This window comes from Netta rufina, assembly GCF_964035555.1.
Source record: "Netta rufina genome assembly, chromosome: 5".
Lineage (NCBI taxonomy): Eukaryota > Metazoa > Chordata > Aves > Anseriformes > Anatidae > Netta > Netta rufina.
In genome coordinates this window covers 64,147,376-64,169,160 of record NC_140128.1, presented here as the reverse complement: position 1 = coordinate 64,169,160, position 21,785 = coordinate 64,147,376, and the positions used below count along the sequence as shown (strand labels likewise).

Genomic DNA, 21,785 nt, shown 5'->3' with positions numbered 1-21,785 from the left:
GTACTGGAGAAGGACTAGTATCAGTAGATCAGTCTGTACCTGCCACCCTCAGCCTAACTTCTGGCCAAGCAGCATGTGCTGCAGCCATAACCATGGTACGGTTGTGATGGTGCCCCTGATCACAATGCTTTTCCAGCACACCTCTCCAAGGCTTGCTTATCTGGGTTCTGCATATGACCCAGGAGGTGCCGAATAGGGAGAAGCAAGGGTGGTGTAAGAAGACACAACTTGCGAGAAAAATAAAAGTGGGGCAAAACATGGAATTAAAAAAATCATTTTAGAATGTTTGTAACTCTGTCCTGGAAAATAGAAATGAGAGGCTTGAAGTGCACAAAGCAGATAATACACTTGAACGCATTTCCTGCTGAGGGAATAGCACTTCAGAGGCTGTAATTACCAGGTTCCTTTTGTGTGAAATAGGTTAGCAGCTGCCACACTGAAGTACACGGCGTATGTGGTGATCTATCAGTTGCTGAGGCTGAATGTGATTGACTGCCCGTCTTGGAAGCCGGTGTTACATCAGTGCAAATTGCTGACGCTTTTTTCATACTGAGCACCAGGCTTATGTGCTAAGGTCCCCTTCATTACTGTATGAAGCAAGTGCCTGATATTCAAGATAAGACCCAAACAGAAGAAAAAGTTCTTTAATTTTTGCATTTTCATGTACTAATTTCAGTGCTCCCTTCCATGTTATAAAATGGAAAAAGGTAGCCGTAATGAATCAGCTTTGTGTGTTCTTATTTATCCTTTCTTGCTTTTCATTTGTTCTTGAGGTTCGGTTGATCTTCAGATTTGTCCATGGAAGGATGTGTGAACAGAAACTGAATTATCCCAGGCAGAAGTATCATAGTAATTCCAAGCAATCTCCTCCTTTCCTAGCTAAATTTAAATATTTCCTTTTCTTAATCTTAATCATTGGGGGTAGCATTTCTGAACAGGTATCTTTGGAGATAGCTCAAGGTTTTTGTTTTGCTCATCTTTTGTTTTCAAATTACTGTGCTGAAAGATCCAGATAATCATCTTTAATATGATATTTCCAGGTTCTCTGCCAATATCCCCGTTCTGCGAGAGATACAAAGCCACAATAGTCATGGCACGTAATAGCTAACATGCCTTAAAATGTGCTCTTGCCATACCTTGTTTTTCCTAGTAGCTGAATGTAATTTTAAGGTATCAATAATTTCTTTTGCTTTTCTTTTTATGTTGTATTTGTCCAGGTAAAATCTCATTTTGTGATGACTTCTTCCCCTGATTCTTCTCAATTAGTCTGCCTTTCCCTGCTTCCGGATGGTATCAGTCACTGAGTTGTATCTTATTGTGCTTTTTGTTTGATTTTAGAATATCACATTATTTCCTTAATTGCCATTTTTATCATAACTGTGCAATCTTTTACTGTCTTTCTAAAATATACCTAAAATATGCCTTCTTTAGTCTCTCTGTGGATTTTTCACAGAATCACAGAATTGAAGGGGTTGGAAGGGACCTCGAAAGATCATTGGGTTTTTGGTGCCATTCCAGTTGCCCATGCTTTTCAATACAGTAGTGGAAGGGCCTTTTGGATGCCTGATAAATTTTCTCAGCTCATCTCCTGTTTGAATTAAACATGCATAATTATTTACACTGCTTTCAGTGGAAATACTGCAGAAAAACTGCTGTTTTCAATGTTTGTTGTCTCTGAAAAAAGCAGTGAGTCAAGGAGGTGTTTATGCATGGGTGCTCCAGTTCCCTAAGTTCAGATTTCTCACCCTGACAGTACTGGGTTAGCAGAAAGTCACCGTTTTGTGTGCTGCACCAAGAATGTAACACTTGGCATGTGTCTTACATCAGCTATGTCTTGCTCTGCTTTTCTCAGTAGAGAGCTGTCTCCATCTGATTCAGACAACGGCTGGTATTTTGCTTCTGAAAATTCGATTGCTTTCTACGATGCATATACTATTTTTAAAGTGTTTTGACTTTGCCTAATAAGGTTACCTACACCTAATAAGCTGTCTGTTTATTTGTTTGTTTAAACATCTTTCAGTTACACCTAAGCTGCATTATTTTTTCAGCCAGTGACACGGCCTCTCCAAAATACTGGTTGCATCCTTGAATGCATGCCCAGAACAGCTGCTCGTGCTGTTGGGGGGAGCGTGAGTATCAGCTATAACCTGCCCAAGAGGGACCTCAGCAGCAGCACTATTATTAAATTCGCTTTTAGTTTTGGGAATTCTTCTTCATCCACACAGAGAGTTCTGGTAATCTCTGAATTGCGGCTCCAACAAATTGGAGCTGTTCTGTTCAGCCGTGAGGGTTCCCCATTAGTGCAAATAGATGCCCATTTCCTGGGGCAGCTTGCCCTTGGCTGCAGCAAGCTATTATTTCAGAGTGCTCTGCAGAACTCATAGTGACAAGCTTTTGCCTTTTGTGAAGAATGGGTTAATGAATTTAGAATTTGTGAACATTAAAAACAAGGTTTTTGTTTGTCCTTTTGTTTTTTTTGCCAGCCCTTAAGTCTGAAATGGTATTTTACATACATGCTGTCAGATTCCTGTTTGTCTGCATCCCTCTTTCTCTCCATTTTAGTCAGGCTTCATTGCATGTCAGTCTGTCACAGCTTAGAAATGTGTGCTTGTCTAAGATGAGTAGAACAAGCATGGATAGGGTTCCAATAGTAAAAAGTAGAAGTGATAACTTGTGCAATAGTTTGCTTTAAGACAATTGCCTTTGGTCTGCTTCACTTTCCCTCCGTTTAACAGCAAACAGGCTTTAGAGAAGAAAAATAGTTTGAAAGTAGGCTTCAGCTCGTGCTTTCCTCCTTTACCCTGATGCATCAAAGTATTCGGGGCAGATGGTCCGGCCTTTCCCCATATTGCATGGAATTGATTCTGGAGAAGGGAAGAATTGAGCAACCTCTAAGTTAGGCATTAACCTGTCACCTGCTGGACCACATCGCTCTTCTTTACAAGCCAAGGGACTCCCTTCCATTCCCTCTTGAGGAGATCTGTTGTGTCTTGTCAGGTACAGAGGCCATTGTCTTGACAGCCCACAATATTTGTTATACTCAGGAACAGAAACTTCATAGCTCAGTTATTGAGCCCAGAGCTTCGGGAAGTGTCTGTTACTGCATTTTGCAAGCTGTTGGATGCCTTCACGCCTGTGTAATGTTGGGCAGTACAACCACCTGATGGTATCAGAGGATCCTCTTGCCTTTGTTAGGAGGAGCTGTGTGGTGGTTTTACCCTGCTGGGGAGCTGAGCTCCGCCACAGCCACTCCTCTCACTTCCCTCCTCAAAGGAAAAGGGGAGAAAATAGGACGGGAAGGGCAGAGATAAGGACAGGGAGATCACTCACCAGTTACTGTCACTGGCAAAACGGACTCAGAGTAGGGAGAGTAATGTAACTTGCTGTCTGATCCCACTGGGCAGGAGTTGGACTAGGTGATATCAGAGGTCCCTTCCCACCCTGGCTATTCTATGAGGCTGCTGATATCAAAGCAGAGCAATGAGAACTACCACCCACCTTGGGGGCTGCAGGGCTGCTTCTCACTCCTCACTTTCTCGGCTCCTGTTGCCCAGCATTTTTTCTTCCCCCTTTCTTAAATCTGCTCTCCCAGAGGCCCAACCAACTTCACTCAGGACTCGGCATCAGGTCCCTTTGGAGCTGGCTGGAGCTGGCCCTGCTGTGACATGGGGCAGCTGCTGGGCTCTGCTCACAGAGGCCACCCCTGCAGCCCCTGCTACAAAACCTTGCCACAGAAACCAAATACAAGTTTTCCTCTGGATCTGTAACATGGAGAACTGAAGTCGTCTGTTGTTCTCAGTTTCCCTTGGCGTGTCTGGATGGCATGTTCATCACCTGGACTGTCAGGGAGAGTTCTGGTACGCTGCCTTGATAACCATCTTCAAGAGCAAGAAAGATCTCAAAATGGATCTGTTTGCCTCTGAAGTTTTTTGCTGGTGTCTGCTTTTTCCTGTCTAGCAACTTGCTCTTTGAAAATGCCATCTTGGTTCCTTGGCAGACTGTCTTTCTTTCTTGTTGGGTATGAAGGTATGTCTTAAGTGAGGCAGTAGAAGTCTCTTCGGACTGGCCAAGGCCATTAGGTTTTGACTACAACGGAGTGCCCTTCCTGGCCTTTCCTTTATGCCCTGTGCAGGTAGCAATCTTGAGAGCTCCACGCTAATTCAAGACTGAAATATTCTGTCTTGGTGTATGGGTGCAGGTAGTTCCTGCTAGAGCCAACTTAACACTAAGCTCTTATAAACAACAAGAAAGGCCATGAGATACACTTTTCTTATAGATGTTTTTAATTTTCATTTTTCTTCAAGTCTCTCTTCCTCTTCTACTGAGTCCCTGACCTGTGTGTTAGCTGTAAATAAGTGGAACGCCTCCTAGACTCAGTTCAAACGTATTTAAACACTTCAGTGTTGGTTAGACTTTTCCAGTTGTGAAAGAGTTAGCAGGAATTGAACCTTGTACTCAGGACTTTCAGCGATCTGGGTTTGAGTCTCCTGCAGACATTGTCACATCGTCCCTGGAGATGCAGCATTTGGAAACTGCAATGTGAGAGGACTGAGAGATACAGGCTGATTCCTCTAACACGTCATTAAATCAGAATAGGGTGTTGGCTGCATATTCACCCCAAATCCTGTCTCAGAGCGATTTTCAAATTAACTTAATTATTTTTCTCCAAGCTTCACACATCCAGGCTGAAGGCAATCACACGTTAACTGCTCCTAACAGTGATGCTTTGGATGTCCCTTTGCTATTTGCACTGACGGCAGTTTTGGGGGATCTGGCATTGTTGCACACAGCTGGCACAGTATGTGGTGGTTGTGCCAGGGCTTGCTGTCAGACTGACAAAGTTACTCAATCTCTCAGTGTCACTGGAGCTTGCTCACACAGGGCCGTGCAGCACCAGGGCCTTCTCTTCAGTGAACTGCCATATGAGCACATATTTTGTTTCTATCTATCTGTTGATGCTCACGGATTCCCCATACTCACCATTTGGTGTTACAAGTCTAAATAAAACTAATGGGCTCTCCTTTTCTTTTCCCTGCTCCTTCAAAATTTTCATAATGCTTTTGTTTCTGTCCTCCTATTCATCTACATGTCCTGAGCAGTTTAAAATGGAAAAGAGATTGATTCAAGAAATGAATAAGAAATATTTTTGATATAGCAAAATTATGTTACTTTCCAGTACTTAAAGAGTAACTTAAAAATAAAAACAAACAAGCAAACAAACAACAAACTGCCAACCAACCAAAAAAACATGCAATTTATTTGTAGTTTGTTCTCCCTGGTGTCCCCCTGAGGATTACATTTACAAGTCCAAGCCCTGTGCTTTCCCTGTTTGCTGAGCTGTCTTCAGGGCCTGTTGGTGTCTGATAGGTTGAATCAAAATCTCTATTAATATCTGTCAGTGCTTCTTTATGTGAGGCCTTCCCCAAAGCAATCACTTAATAAATAGGTGTGTCCAAAGTCTAGCACGTGCAACTTTGTTTTGATATTTTGTTTCTGACAGCAGATTCTCTATATCTGGTTCTGGTTGTGGCAGAAAGAAAATACGTTTCTTCTGACTGATACTACACGAAGTTGTTTTTTTTTCTTCTTCTGTGTGTCTTTTTTCTTGAAGTAGATAATATTTTCCCCTTCTTTCCTCTCCAACAGGCCCAAAGGAAATACACAGTCATGAGAATTGGTCTTTGTCAGCTGAGGAATTTGAAATATGGGACAGACTTTACAGGCTTAAAGAAAGCGATGGAGTAAAGGAACCGATACTGCCTCAAATTCATTTTGAAACCTTAGAAAACCTGGAAGAAACATCAGTGAGTTTAACCTAAATGTAATGTTTTCTTTGACATGTCGTTTAACGGGAACACTGGGTAAGAAAGTTAACTATGAATTTGAAGGATGTCTATCTTAAAAATGCAATTTGGAGAATGACATGCAGGCTTTTGAAGTTAGGAATTTAGGAATTAGATGTTTGAAGTGAGTTTCTGAGGTTAGATCTGTCTATTAAAAATAGAAGGAAAAAATCTCCCAGTATCTGATAAGTTCTGCTCCTGCTTCTAAGAATTTCAGGCAGGACACTGTATTCATGATGGTATTGTATCACAGCTTTTTGTTACCTTGTTTGTATAACTATAGAAGTGTTACTGATAGAAAATTCAAGTTTTACAAGCTTTTTTCTGACCCTGAGGGGAAAAAAATGGAGTTTTGATGCCATTTTACTACTTAAAACAACCTGTATCTGATGAACAGCTCTGACAATGCAAAGCCTGTATTTTTAATTGTTTGTTTTAGACTGGACTTAAACGTTTGCGATGATGTTCAGATACTGTAATGTTCAGATACTGTTCAGATACATTCAGAGTGTTTATTGTCCCTGACAGAGAGGCAGGAATTGGTTTTGCTGAACAATTTCTTAACTAAAATCTCCTTGCCAATCTTAATTTTAAACTGCAGAAGCCTGAAGAGGAGGGAACTCATAAACTTTCCTTGTCTGAGTGGAGTATTTGGCAGAATCGTCCTTTTCCTACAAGTATGGTTGACCACTCGGATCGCTGTTACCATTTTATTAGTGTTATGGAAATGATAGAACTGATGAGACATGAACAGGTGAGGTATTTGTATTTGTCTGTCTGTAAGCGTGTACGTGTATTTAATGCACAGTTAGAATACTTAAAAAATAATGAGTGCTCTACTTCTGTCTGGTTAGTTGAAATAAAAAAAAGGGAAATGTTTGTGTGGGGCTATGTTATTCATTAAGAAATGGATAATGTGCATTTAATTTTGTTTAAAAAATGTCTCCCACTGGTGTTCTGTAATTCTTACTCTTCTCCACAGAAGTTGTTTATAAACACTCAGTGTTCTCCCTCCAGTTCTATACGTACTGCTTTTTCTTGTGTTGAAGTTTTCTAGGTCATCAGAATCTGTTGCTAAGCTGCCAGAGTTTCCTGAATAACTCTACTAACCAAGGAAGAGAATAGAGACGTTGTAGTTGCACTCCTTGCTCAGAAAGTGTATTAATAGAAGGTTGTAAATAGACTTTTAGAGCCAAGATAAGCTTCTCCATCACAGGACAGTGGCATTCTTGACTTCTTTGAGAGTCTGTGTTCTCTGGCTTGGGTCAATAACATATTGCCAGAGAGAGAGGATTTCAGAGGGGTGTTCAGGTGTAGAGGGCTGAAGGAATTCAATAGACAAAGGAACAGTTAAAAATTTTAGAATTCTTTTTCTGATGGAGGACTTCACTCCCCACCACCAAATCAGACATTTGAAGCATTTGTGACTTAAGTTCCCTTACTGAAAGTGTCCTGCTACCAGAAGGCTGCTCAGGTTCCCAAGTGTCTTCAGAGTTGTGGTAGATGCTAACACCTGGCACCTATAAAATAATCTACAGAGCAAATTGGTTAGTTGCAAGTGAGTCGTCAGTATTCCGTCAAAATAGATGCAGAAAATTGTAAGCAAAGCAAAGTATCTAACACTTGCTTTTAAAAAACTTTTACTAGAGACATGTCTGCCTGTTGTCCCTCACTGGAGCGAGGCACAACCGCCTCTGCTGTGTACTGAACAGTCAACAGAGAGGATGCTCCCTCATCAAGCAGGGCCCAACACGATAGCTTCATGGCCATCACCTTAGATTTTGCTTAGTGTGACGATGCCATAGCATAGGCATAGGCACAGCATAGGCACGGGGCACGGTGCTACCTGCTCAGAAGTCACACTGCCCTGTGCCATCATGGCACACAAGCTCTCTCCCAAGTATTTCAGATCAGTCCCGTGTACAAGACATGGCAGTGCAGCAGAGAATTTGCGAATAGAGCCTTTTCACATTCCTGGAAAATGCTGGAAGATCTGTGTCAGAAAGGAAGGGGTATTGCTGTTCATTGATAACCAGGGAGAAACAGTTGGCTTTCACTGTTTCTAATTTAACAGCTAAATGTTAGCCTAATCATGGTGTCTTGTAAATAATGTTCTTGCTTCCAAAAGAGTGGGACTGCCTGTTATCTCATTCACCTTCTTCCTAGCTCAGCATTTCAGGCATGATCTGGATTGATTTTCAGCCAGCTTTCTCTGATCTGTCTTAACTAGTCGTAGGTGGAGATGCTGAACTTTCTCACCAGTTAGAGGAGAAGTGCATAACTGGATGCCATCGGCAGGCTGAAAACACCTTCTAGTGACTGCTGAATATGAGAGGTTACAACATGAGGCATTGCTCCACCCTGTTGAATTCTTATACAGAAAAACAAAGCACTTGCAGTAACTCTGACTATATCTGGCAAGGTTCACAAGGCAGAAGCTGTAATCAGCACTGGCACCCAGTTTTCAAACATAAGTGGTTCTTGGTCTGTTTGTTATACCTACACCAAATTGTCAAGGTTCAAGGACTTCAAAGCTTCATCATATTTTTCTTCATAAAAACAAAGATGGAATGTTTTAATTTATTTTTTCATTATTGACAGTGATTTCGTGCATTAAAGTTTTATTAATATTTTCTTGATTTTCTTAAGTCAGCTTTGACTTCTCTGAGGAGCAGTAATAGTCTTCCCAAGACAGGCTGTGTTCCCACTGGCCTTCGCCAAAGAGAAGGGAAGTGCATGCTGTATGCTCTGTTTACAGTGGAATCGCCTTGGACCAGTCGCTGAGTTGTGGCAGTCCTTACTCGTCAGGATTACATCAGAACAAACTTGCTGCCCTGCAATTTGAAAGAGAACAATCTTCCGTACTGCTAACATGAGAGGATGTGTGAGTTTGCAGGAGGTTGTTTTGTTTTCCTCAGTACCAGTCTTGTCCTAGTTCAGTCTTCCTACAGCTTCAGTTCTGGTGCCTCAGAAAATGCACACAGAGGAAAGAGGGTACAGCTCCACGGCAAATCAGACCAAGGCGCCTTGCTGTATACTTCTTGCATTAGATAATTGAAGGCAGTGTTAGGATTCTTCTCTTCTCAAGGTTGAGTTCCTTTGGCACAAGGAACTTGTTGCCTTGTACCTAATGTGGTCCAGCCTCTGACAGTCTTGGTGGCATGGCTGGACTTGCTGCAATCTGATGAGCCATTTCTTGTACTGGGGGACTAAAACTGGATCAGATGCTCCAGATCAGGTTCCCCAGGTGCTCAGCACAGGAGAATAATCACTTCCCTTGCCCTGCTGGCAGCAGTCTTATCGAAGGAGCCAGGATGTGTTTGTCTTTGTTGCCACAAGGGCACACTGCTGTCTCATTTTTCTGTCTTGAGGTTTCTGTCATCCTGCTGGCCCTGTCCTAAAGTGTGTCACCTGCTTCCCCTCTCCTGGCATCATCTGCAGACCTACTGAAGGTGCACTTGGCACCTGCAGTCGAGGTCAGTAATAGAAATGTTAAATAGCAAAGACCTCTGAGAAGGACTCCCAGCAACTAGCCACTGGCTGGACTCCATACCAGTCCTCGTCCTTTGATCAAACTGTATCTCAAACAGTTCACTGTGAGATTGTGTCAAAAGCCTCACTAAAGTCAAGGTAAACAAGGACTGCTGCACTTTTCCTGCCCATGTAGCCTGGTAACATCTTCATAAAGGGCAGCCTTGAATTCTTCATCCCTATGTTTTGTGTGCTTGTTGGGATATCCCTTTAAAAACTTGTATTTGCTACTTTGATTTGAAGTTTGTACTCTAAATTTAAAATTGGACTAAATATAACATTAGGATGGCATTCTAACTTCACACGTTTAGATTTTCCTTATGATAGGGTGTTTTGCATCATTCCTGACACGGCTGCATATAAAATTGTTCACGTCAGGATCTTTCAAAAATTAAGCAAGCTTTGCCAAAACCTGATTGTGCCATGTTGCCTGTAGCCAGACGTGCAGGGAGGCAGGGTTAATTTACTTTGACAGTAGAAACTGCTACACTGTTTTTATTCTTATTGTAGAGTCCTTGTTTGGAGAAGAAAATACTAATTAAAAATGTATAAGTAGAGCACAATAGAAGAAATTCAGATTGGTAGGCAATGTTTTGAATTTGTGCATTGCTATTAAGGCATGGTTTTGTAGGTGGGTACGTGTCTTGGCCGTGTTCCTGATTCTGGTACTGCGGAGGCTGTGCTGGGCAGCATTGCACCTGCCAGAAGAGCTGCTTGTGTTGGCAAGTGCAGGGCTGTCAGACGCTGGCCCCGTGCACTTTTCTGCCACTGTACTTCCAGGAGCACTTCAGTTAAGCATAAGACTGGGAAAATTGTGAGGTTCAAAATAATGCTTTTCTGCCAGATTTGATTTCAGCCCTCTTTAGTGCCCTGCTCCCCTTCACAGTGAGACCCCTGGGATGCACTGTGCTTGCTGAAGGCACAGGCAGTGCAGGGACAAGCGTGCTGCTCTCAGCACCAGTGCCTCCTGCCCCAGCACAACGTGCTCGTGCAGTGCCCGGGTTAACGTGCCCGCAGACACACTGCATATGCTCAGTGTGAGCACACCAGTCTGGATAGTCTTAATTCCAGCTTGCTGATTTCTACACCACTTGGCCCTAGGCATTCTTGGTGAAGATTTTTGCTGTAGCAAATAGAAAATTTCCTAAGTTTCACCTTACTTTAGTATTTGGGTGTGTTTTGAAATTGTAGCAGATGCTATTAATAAGCATGAGGAGAGGATAAAGGGATATTACATCAGCCTCCGGGAAATTGACCTGTAGCAGAAGTTAAGCTTGTAAAAAAACCTACCTAAAATGTTTGTCTGGTATGAAAATGAGGATAGAAACAATGATGTTTTAGCAGTGATTCACAGGTTTTTGCAGGCTCTGTGTGTAATGTGCATCCAAGTTCCTACTATAAATATTCTGTAGCCAAATTTATCACTGCTAATCTCTCTGACGTTCATTTACGGTTCTTAATAGCAGAGGGATAAAGACAGATACAAATCAAAGCTATTTCCTTAAATAACCAGGATATTGAACTTCAAACCACCGTTTTATTGATTATTTTCTTACTTAGGTATAAAGCATAAAACCAGCCAGTTATTTTAATATGAATAACCCAATGATCTGGAAATTTCTGATGCACTAATTATTTCTTGGGAAGGATCTCATTCAGAGATTAGTAATAACACCAGCCAGCTCAGGAGGGGTGTGTGTGCTCTTTGTGGGTATCTGCTGTTGTGGAAGACTGCTCAGGAATTCAGCACTGTACTTTTCTTTTCCATTTATTCATTCAGTTAACGTTTCCAAGAAATCTCCTATGCAGTTGTGTTTTGTGTAAGATTTAAAAATTTGATTAAAAGGCTTAGATATTTTTAAATAGAAGTGAAAATGTTTGGAATAATTCTATTTGTATTGTATTTATATGCTTTTAATAACTTGGAGAAAAGAATGGCATATTGGAAAGCAAATAAAAAAAGAAATCCCAGAGAGGAGCCCTGCAAAGGCACCCCCCTGCAGAAAAGCCCTTAATGCCTGCGTGGCTTTATCGCTACAGCAACGAGGACCGGGCAGATGGGATTGGATTTTCTCCTGACTACAAGCATGGATTTTTGTGTAACACGGTAACAAATCAAGTTGTCCTTATGCAAAATAATTCAATAGCTTTTAAGCATTTTTGAAAATTAAACTGTACTCTTTGGAAACAAGGTCAGGGCAAAGTAATCGCTTTTATTGAAGTTGTGTCTGACCAAGATCCTGAGGATTTGTAACAGGAAATACTGAGGTGCAAGTGCGCTTTTTTCTGGGAGGTAGGCAATTGATAATGACTTTTAAAAGTCACAATGTCATCATGTGTGGAACTATTACATGAGCATCCATTTCCTGCTGCAAACCTGGCAATCAGAAGTCCAGTCAGAGCAATTGAACACCTGGTAACGCTGATTATCAGCGCTGTCAGTGACAGGAACAGGGGACTGAGAGGGAGTCTTTAAGCTAAGGTCCCTTCCAGCCCACACGTGCCTGAGATTCATGAGGTGAAGTGCTGGACCAAGGGAAAATTCTCCTGGAATACCCTGGATTTCCAGAGAACCTGAAGATACTTTCCTGATTGTGAGGTTAAATCAAACATGTTTGGGGGAATACAGTGGTTCCACTGACTTTTTACCAGGAGATACTGAATCAAAGTTAAAAATACTCAAATAAGGGCAATGAAAGGGATAGCTTTGTAGGCCCTTGTTGGCAATCCTATGTCTGGTTAAGAACCTGGTCTGAGATGTGCAGCACTTCTTGCCAGCCAGCAACAAAACCAGACCACATGTGACGTTTGGTTACGGGGTTCACAGTGCACCCTCAGGCCTTTCTGGAGCTCTTGGTTTAACCTGTGGGTGTCTCTTCACTATTGGGGTGCCAAATCTGTTTTACACCCCAGAGAACAGGTGAAGCAAGCACCTTGTCCCGGGATTCCCAACAAGGAGTTCTGCAGAGGGGTCCCCGCATGTCCTGCACCACAGAGACCCCAGGGGAAGGCGCCCAGGGGTGGGTGCGTGCTGTGCTGTGCTGTGCTGTGCTGTGCTGTGCCGTGCTGTGCTGGCAGGCAGCAGGGCTGCCCCGGGGAGCCCGCAGACATCTCCACTCCCTAATTAAATGAGTTTTCCTTGTGCCATATTGATTCCTCTGATCTTGTTGCCAAATGGTTTGAGCCTGAACTGTAATTAAGCCCTTGTTTAGATGGTTCAAACCTTTAATTGCAGGTGTGCTGTTGTTAATGGTCCTGTAGGGTTTTGTGTGCGCAGCGAGAACCCAACAGAGCGATTTGGCAAAGGATGCGGGGCTGTCACCCGTGTGAAAGGGACAAGGGGACCGAGCAGGTTGTGTGGCACCTGGAGGGGCTTAGCTGGGTTAATCTGAGGTAACGCTCCCGCTGTGTTTGGGGGTGGCTCGCTGGTGCTCTCACTGCTGCCTGAAAGTCTCCTCAGGACCGGGCACACCAGCCAGAAACACTCCTTCCTCATAACGTACATGGTCTCAGTTTTCTGTTAGACATGGCATAACGCTGCAGCTCAGGGAAAGCAACTAAATGTAAAGCCTGTGAGAGATACATGGCTGTCAGCTTAAAGCTGCAGGCAGGAGCAGCTTGAACAGCAGCAGCACTGCTAGATGCATCGGTAACGTTATGGTCAGGAGGAGAAACATCACAGCTTTTGTAGTCGTGGTTTCTATGTCCATTGGGCTCCTCTGATGAATCAACTGAGGATGTTTTTAAGGTCCGTTTGGTGTATATAATAAATTTGAACTTCAAAAAATAGTTTTTGACAGCATTTCTCCCTGCAGTCTCTGTCAGAGACTACGCACTCATGGAATAGGAGGGATTGATTAACCAGTTCCTAAAAGGTCTGCCCAGCACTCAGATGGCAGACGTTATCAGTGAAATCACATAAGCATCAAAATTGTTTAACCTATCTGAAAATGGCCTAAAAAGGGAGAGGAGCACAGTATTTTATTATGTACAGCCCAGTTTGCCAAGCGTCTGTGCAGGATTCCCGAAAGGCAGAAGCTCTTTTTGTGGGAATGGAAGGAGATGGAGGAGAACTGCACATTGATTCCTCCGCCCTTCAGGAGTCTGCCATTACAACTGACTGCATGTCTTGGAGGTGTGCTTTATCTTCCTCAGTGAGAGTGTTAAAATTCAAAGCAATAATTATATCCTAATAAATTCTTGTAAACCTTGCAAAGAAGTGAGGGGAGAACAGTCGTGGTTGAGAGCGTTTGAGGCATGGTTTTGTGTTTCAGGATACATGAAAGGGTCTTCCACATGAGGAGGAAGGGGTTTTCCCTTGAGTATTAAGGGATCAAATGATCACCTGTGAGGATAAATGTGTAACCTCTTGTCATTCAAGTAGATTGCAATCTGCTGCTTTGACATCTGCTCTACCTGCTTGTGAAAAACGCTGTGGGAAAACCACCAGCCTTCTTGTTGTAATTGTTACTGGTATTCATGCTAAACCATGAGCTAACCAGAGAAGACACCCATGTGAATACATTGGCAGTGTTTACTCATCAGGATTTAACACTCGGTGTAAAAGTTAAAAATCCCAAAGCCTTTCTTCCCTAGGTCTAACTAAGAGCAGTTCAGAAAATAGTTTTTTCTCTCTGGTGTCAGAGCAGACTTCAGTGCTGCTTTGGTTCAGTTCTAATACAGGGTTCAGTTAGAGAAGTTGTAATTGTTAACATCTGTATCATGTCTGCTTATTGACTTGTCTTTTCATTTTAAAATATCAAAGTAAATATCACTATGGTTTGGGCAGACATCAGCCTTACTAGAAAACACACATCCGAAGTAGTTTATTAGGAGGGAGAGGTTAATTTTAATGTTGACATTAGCAATACATTTAAATTTAAGTGCTGGAGAACATACAGATATATAATAAGAATGAAGATTTTAATATCTTGTTTCCTTTTTTCCTTTTTATGTTCTGTATTAAGAAACCTATTGCTTTTTGTACTGAATCAGTCCTCTGAGCAGGGCTATTGGTTTAGTATGACAAGATCAGTGAGGTGCCTGTTTCTGCTCGCCCGTGACCTACTTGCTGACTCGCTGCTACACACTGGAGCTCACCAGTCTGTGAAAGAGCTGAACAGCAAATTTAAGATTCTGCAAGTTGTACATATCCCAGCTGCAATGTGGTAATTACAGCTTTGTCCCCTCACTCCATCAGTATTACCTAGACTTGCTGGGAGAAAGTATTTTGGATGACTAAGTTGAACTAGGTTGAAGCAGACCAGTTATATAACTCCGTGTAAGCCTGGAATTAGGTTACCAGCATTTGTCCTAGATGCGAAATTCATCTCCTGGGCTGCTGTCCTGACACACAGCAGTTCTGCTAGATGTTTGTTTTCTCTCTCTTTGTTTTTTTCCTTTAATTGCTGTGCTTACATACATTTGCAAGCCAGGAAATTTTTGGAGAATAAATCTGCAGAAATGTGAATGCAGCTAGATACAATTTTTAGATATGGCTGGTTGTTTTCTTGTTGGTGTAGTTCATATACAGAACATACATCGGGCTTCTAGTAAAGGATAGAACTCTTGTAACATACAAATTTAAGTACAAAAATGATTTTTTCTGTATCTTGAGTATTTTTTAAGCCTATCAAGAATAGATGAGGTGGGGTCTGAGTCCTGAAGACAGAGGCCTTTCTAGCAGCTTATATGGATATGACTGTTTATTCTTGCTTCTGTTCTCTGAACTTTGCCAGTTCTATGAAATCATTTTGAGGAGTGGGACTAGACTTCTGTGTAGTGTTCACGTTATAGTGGAAGCATGAAGATAAGCAGTGGACTAATAAAGTTCTTCACTGCAACAGCTCCTCACTCCAGCTCTCTGTCTTGTACACAATTACTTATCCATGCAAGAAAATTTCCTGTTTTGGTCTCTGCTGGTGGTTTTAAAGATTTCAGCAGGGACTTTTTTGGAAACCTTTTGGAAAACAGGAAGACTGTATGCATGACAGCTTCCCAACTCTTGTGTTTGTTGGTCACTTCAGAGAAATCTAATGGTCTGTATGGGTTTATAAGGTTGGTTGTTTTGTTGGTTTGATTTTGTTTTCAAAAGTAGTATTGACTCCTCTGAAGAGACTCATCCAGAAATTATATGTTAGCGCTTCTACTAATTTATTCAGTATACAGTTAGCAGCCTATAGCTTCCCAAATCTATCCTTGACCATTATAAAAATGGCATCACATTTGCCACCTTCTAGATCCCCATATATGTAAGCAAGAGATTGCATACCAACCATTATCAATCAGGAATTTTGTTTATGAATTTCTTTAGGTCCTTTGCATGATGTGATACTGTCCTTTTACTTGTTGCTACTCCTAAACATGTAACTCTTTGTTTCATTGTGTTAACAGTTAAATGATTTGCTCTTAACTGGTTTACCTCTGGTCCAGTTGTGATCTGAATTACCATTTTGCCTACTTAGAACCCTCACCTTTTCCTGCAGGTTTAATTACTGTTTAGGTTGTTTTACTTTGGGTTACTTAAAAAAATGTGAAACAAAGTAGGGCCTACAGAGCTGCATCGCTTAGAAGTGTGTTGGGCGGAAAAGAGCATCACCTACTTCTGTTTCAATATAGCTTAGTGGTTTGGCAGCTTATCAATCTTCAATCCATTTAATGTATGTTGTGGTTTTACAGTGCTTGGATACTTTAATCAAAATATTGTGCAGCATTCAGTCATGACTTACATAAATCTAAAACATATCACTATCAGCACCGTTACCCTGTCAACCAAATACGCAAACTCCTCAGAGGATGTATGGAAAGTTAATTGGACCAGGTCTTGTTGCTTGTTGTTTGTTGCTGCTCTTCTTTGATTTTATCTGGAGACCTCCATATCTTGATTCTTTGTTTTGGCTGAACTTGAGGGAAAATAATCATTTTGGACCTACAATATCAAAATCATCCTCAAACCCTTTCATATTAATTGTTTCTTCACTGTTTTGACAGTAAGACTTCTTATAAGTCAGCATGTGTAGCCTGGGGATCTCCTCTTCTGCTCTGTGTGAGAAATCCTAACGTTTAGTTCCTTCGGATATCCTCGTTTATGAACCGATGGCCTAAGCACAGGCAGCAGGTGTGCAGCAGCTGAGTAACATCTTCTGTAGTGACAAATGGGCTGCCTGTTCTGTGGCTCTTTACAAATGAAACTCCAGCAATTGACTTCTTCCCCCTGCTCCACTCATTCTCCTGTGCTGACCTTACAGAAATTGCGCACTATGTCACTGAGACACAGCTGTCATTGCTGTTAACAGGATTTGTAACCAGCTGTGCCCCGACCCCAAAACAGCTGTACACTGATTTGTCCTTATTTATTCTGCATACGATCCCTTCTGTGGCCTCTTGGTGAAGTTAGTGTTAAAATTTAAAATAATAAATACTGATTTATTATTAAATACTCAAGAGTAAAAAAAATACTCTTACTCCCAGACAGTATGCTTTATCTTCTGCGTCCAGAGAGCATCCAAAGCTTGTTAGGGTGGGATCAGTTTTCAAATGCAGGGAAGGCAGCTTGGAACCTCAGTCAGGGCTATTTTCGGGAGTACTGCTGGGTAAACCAACCGGCAGTACGTGTAGGTGTTGATCTTTCTACCTCGTGCAGTGGGATAGGCAGAGTGCCTACAGAGTACTTCTCAAACCTTGCTTTCCACGATTGCCTGACTCCTTACAGCAGCCAGAGAAGTCAGTAGAAGTCAGTTTAACAGCAGCTCCAGGTGTGCCGTCCGTGCTGCTCTGACGGTGTGATTTTGTAGAATCATCAAATCAGTTGGGTTGGAAAAGGCCTTCGAGATCAGCAAGTCCAATTTCTTCACAGTCTGTTTTGGAAGAGCTGCCCGAGTGGTCCCAGGGGTCCCAGCTTTAGCAAGAAGTTGGTGTGTCAGCGTCATCTCTTAAACAGCCCTGGACACTTCCCTAACTGCTCAAGTGGGCAGAGCCTGGCTGTTGGAGAAAGGGAAAGTCAGGATCTCTGCGAATGAAGACCAGGGTTTGTGTCCACGGGAGAAGAGCAATTAGTATTGCTTTAATGGCTAATACACGCAGCTGGAAGACAGAGATGTGGGAGTGAACATCACGACCTGCACAAGCTGAAGTAGACCTTCTCTAATAATATTCTCTCAGGACAATGAGGAGGGTATAGGAGCTTGGATTGCAAGGACCTTGCTCATTTACAGCTGATATCTGGGAAGACTTTGGAGAATGTTACTTGTTACCTCTTATTGTAATTGTCAGCTTTGTCATCCAGTGTGAAGGTACCTTGTTTTATTGCAGGGATTAAGGCATCTGGAGATTCATCTGACTGAACAGTCAGAAAATAATTGTACTTTCTGTTTTGATCTTATTTCTCCATTTGTAGTTGTTTTGGTTTTGTTTTGTTTTGTTTTTAATTTGTGAAGCAGATTGGAACTTTGAAAGAGCGTTTCAAACCACTGCTATCAGAGCTTCATTTGGCCTTTACTGTTCCTTTTAGAGATTGCAAGCCTTAATTTTGCAAACTTAATTTAAAAGAGAGAGTGGGAAGGACTCTCTTAGCTCCCTTAGCTGTGAATGATGTCAGAGCCTACTGCTCCTTTTACAGCCAGGTTTTTTAAAGAGTTGGTTGCCTAGGTCAGTGAATTTTAATAAAGAAGATCAGTAAGCATCCATGGAAAAAATGAAGTTCAGAGTATGTAAGTGAGAAGTTCTTCATGTGCAATGGCATCAGTGGCAATAGCCAAATTGTGAACAGTAGTACGAAGAGAACAGAGAACTCCAGGCTCACATGTGCCTTGAATAAGGTTTTCTTCTGCTCCCACCACCGTTCTGAATTTCCTAGTCCTCCCAGAACTAGAGCCTGTTAGTATTAGGCTGAGGAGACAATACCTTGCACAGTTAGTTAGCAAAGAATTGTTTGTTAATGTTTTGAGAAAGGCACAGACGCACAGTGGCGAGTGCTGTGCATTGCAGCTCTGTTAAATGCAATTGATAGTTATGCATGAAACATTGAGGTGTGACTACCCAAGCATGGATTTGCAGCTAAGCTGCCAGGAAACACTTTGTTTGAAAGCTGTGACCTTAAATGCAAAGCACTTCCTTTTTTTTTTCTTTTTTTTTTTTTTTTCTTTCTGATAATGCTGGGGAGTAAAAAAACCTTTGCCACTTGTTTTAAATATCCTCATGGCAAGTCCTTGAAAATGTTTCTGTATTTATAATCATTATTACGCTGTGTTTTTCACCAGGGACATTGCAGCTATGAGCTGGAGCTTCAGCCTCACTTACGTATTGAAGATGTTAATGTTCAAAGGAATAAAAGTCTTCTTCCCATGACCAAGTCCACATTTGATCAGAAAGCACATTCATCCAGAAAAGACACGGCACACAGATCAAAAGTAAAACCATTTCTACCTGATGTAAAGGATAATGAGAGTGAATTATTTTCCATATTTAAAATAACCACAAAGATTCCCAAAAGAACTTCGGGGCTGAATTCAGAAGTGCCTGTGATGTCTACAGATTTAAATGCTTCAGAGTCTTCCTCAGCAAGGAGGCTCACTCAGGCTGAATACACTGACCAGGACAATCAAAAGGATGAGGAAATAGAGAAGGTGACGTTTGACTTAAATGAATTTATTGACTTACGTGACAACAGTGAAAGTACAGTTCAGAAGAAAGTTCATGAAAGTGCAGCAATAAAGGAATACGAAACTGTAGGTAAAGCCTGTTCTTCACCAGGGAGGAACCATGCGGATTTGGGCTGTAGCAGCTTCACAGCTGAGAAATCACCTGTGTCCTCTGACTTATTTTATCTTCCTGAATCATACTTGGATTTGTTTGTGCCTGTGAGGTCATCTGAAGAGTCTTCTTGGTTGGAAGGCGTATTTTCCTCTGTGGAAAGGCTTTTATCACACTCTCCTCCCCCTTTGAATAAACTTTGTGATTTTGAAAAAATGGAGAGAAGTGAAGAAACAATAAGCCCTTCTCAAAAAGCTATTTCCAATAGTCATTCAGAGAGACTGCAGGACAAAGACTTTCCTGCTTCGTCAGAAGTTGATCATTCACTCCTGCCCTCTGAAAATCCTGAAGTGAAAGCCACCAGTGACTTGTGTGCTTCTGTAAATACCTGTTTTTCAAAACCTGTATCATCTTTGCAGACTGCTGATGACAAAGTCGAGGGGCTTCACTGGAGTGACAGCTTTGATAGCCTGTTTGACAATGAAGAATTGACAGAAATTGAAAAGAAAACTCTGACAATAAATTACACTCCAGCAAATAACTCTTCAAGTAAATGTTTGGTTCAAGAAGATAAAGAATGCCTTGAAACAAACAAGAGAAGTGCTATTATTGATGAAGAGAAGAGTATACATTTATTTGAAGATGAACACATTTATGAAACAAATACTGAAATTCCATCTGTGAATAATGAGCCTTCTGTCATGTCAGCTTCAGGTGGGAATGTTAGCATGTCGGCTGCAGTGCAAGGCTCTGAGTGGCTTCCCTCACGAGATGACAAAACCTGCAAGGAACAGCAGGTAAGCAGTAAAATCACAACCGTGGAAACAGTGGATGATATTAGTGTGACCGAGCAGAGTCTGGATAATAACGATCTTTATGACGCTTCTCAAGAACTGTTTTCTGTTAACTTTGATCTGGGATTTTCCATTGAAGAATGTGAGGATGAAATCTTGGAAGATGAAGTGAATACGAACAATACGCCAGAATTAAATGGTGCCTTACGGAGTCACACAGGTGTCACTGAAGATAGAGAAAAAATACTAAACGATAGCTGCAGATTTCAAACATTGCCAAAATGGGATTGCAAAAGCCTTGAGAGAAGAAACATTTCCACACCACTGCCACTCAGGAGTAGTAATGTGAGTCCTGCAGAAGTGGCTGGGGATGCAACCCCTGCAGGGCCTGTCTCAAAGTCAGGGAACAGAAGGAGAAGTGGATCACATGAAGCCTTGGCTTCTCCCCTTTCTACCCCGTGTAGAAGGGTTAGGAATATCGAAGCTATCAGAAGAAATCCTGTGAATGTTTTCTCACGTGTCGTGGAGGAAATTGCAGGTGTTCGTCCTACAGATAAAGTAGATACAAGCTCACATGGACAGAACTTTGAGAGTTCAGCCTTGGATGCACTTGATTCCCCTTTAGGAAGATCTGCAAACCTGGAAGATACCAATATTCGTGCTTCCCGTGTGTGTCCTGCTGAAGGTAGGGGATGCAGTGGTACTGTTAGTTAATACCTTCATGTTTATGTAAATAATCTTGAATTCAGTATCTTTTGCATATTCAGCTAGGTATTTTGACTTAGGTGGCTATGATATGAGGAAAAGAAAACAGTGGTTTTAATACTAGAAGGTAGCTCAACGAGGAGGCTTCCCAGAATCTCAGCTTCCTGCAGTGTACCGTGCATTCTAGCTTAGCCATCTGAGGCTGAGCCTCATGCATACCTACTGGAGAAAGCAGTCTGAATTAACCCCCTGATATCTCTCCACAAGCGATAACATCCTCAGGGACGGTGACTCCACCACCTTGCTGGGCAACCTGTCCCAACGCCTGCCTGCTCTTGCTGAGCAGAAATGTCTCCTCATTCCCAACCTGAACCTCCCCTGGCACAACTCGAGGCTGTTCCCTCTAGTCCTATCACTAGTTACCTGTGGGCAGAGGCCGAACCCCAGCTCCCCACCTCTTCCTTCCAGGCAGTTGCAGAGAGCAATGAGGTCTCCTCTGAGCCTCCGCTTCTCCAGCCCAACCCCCCCCAGCTCCCTCAGCCGCTCCTCACAGGACTTGTGTCCCAGGCCCCTCACCAGCTTCGTAGCCCTGCTCTGGACATGCTCCAGGGCCTCGATGTCCTTCTGGTACTGAGGGGCCCAAAGCTGAACCCAGCACTCGAGGTTTGGCCTCACCACAGCAGAGCACAGGGGGACAATCACCTCCCTGACCCTGCTGGCTGCACTGCTCCTGACACAATCAGGATGCCATTGGCGCCCTTGGCCACCTGGGCACACTGCTGGCTCATGTTCAGGCGAGCATCAGTCAGCACCCCCAGATCCTTTTCCTCTGCACAGCTTTCCAGCCACTCTGCCCCAAGCCTGTAGCACTACATGGGGTTGTTGTGGCCAAAGTGCAGGACCCAGCCCTTAGCCATGTTGAACCTCATCCCCTTGGCCTCTGCCCATCGCCCCGTCCTGTCCAGGTCCCTCTGCAGGGCCTCCCTACCCTCCGGCAGATCGACACTTCCCCCCAACTTGGTGTCACCTGCAAACTTACTGAGGGTGTGCTCAATCCCCTTGTCCAAGTCATCAATAAAGATATCAAAGAGGATCACATTACCTCCTGTTGTCGTATTCATATGTTATACTTCAGCAAAGGCAGTCCTTTGAAAAAACAGAA

At 42.5% G+C, this 21,785-nt stretch overlaps 1 protein-coding gene across 1 annotated transcript in view; it reads left to right on the top strand.

Moving 5' to 3' along the window:
• Positions 1–21,785, top strand: part of FANCM (FA complementation group M) — a gene marked incomplete at its 5' end in the record, with an annotated part of 70,584 nt that overhangs the window by 37,295 nt on the left and 11,504 nt on the right. The window contains 3 exons of the mRNA XM_084288025.1: positions 5,647–5,804; positions 6,445–6,597; positions 18,632–20,603. Coding sequence (XP_084144151.1) covers positions 5,647–5,804; positions 6,445–6,597; positions 18,632–20,603 — 2,283 coding nt within the window. The remainder of the gene's footprint in view (positions 1–5,646; positions 5,805–6,444; positions 6,598–18,631; positions 20,604–21,785) is intronic.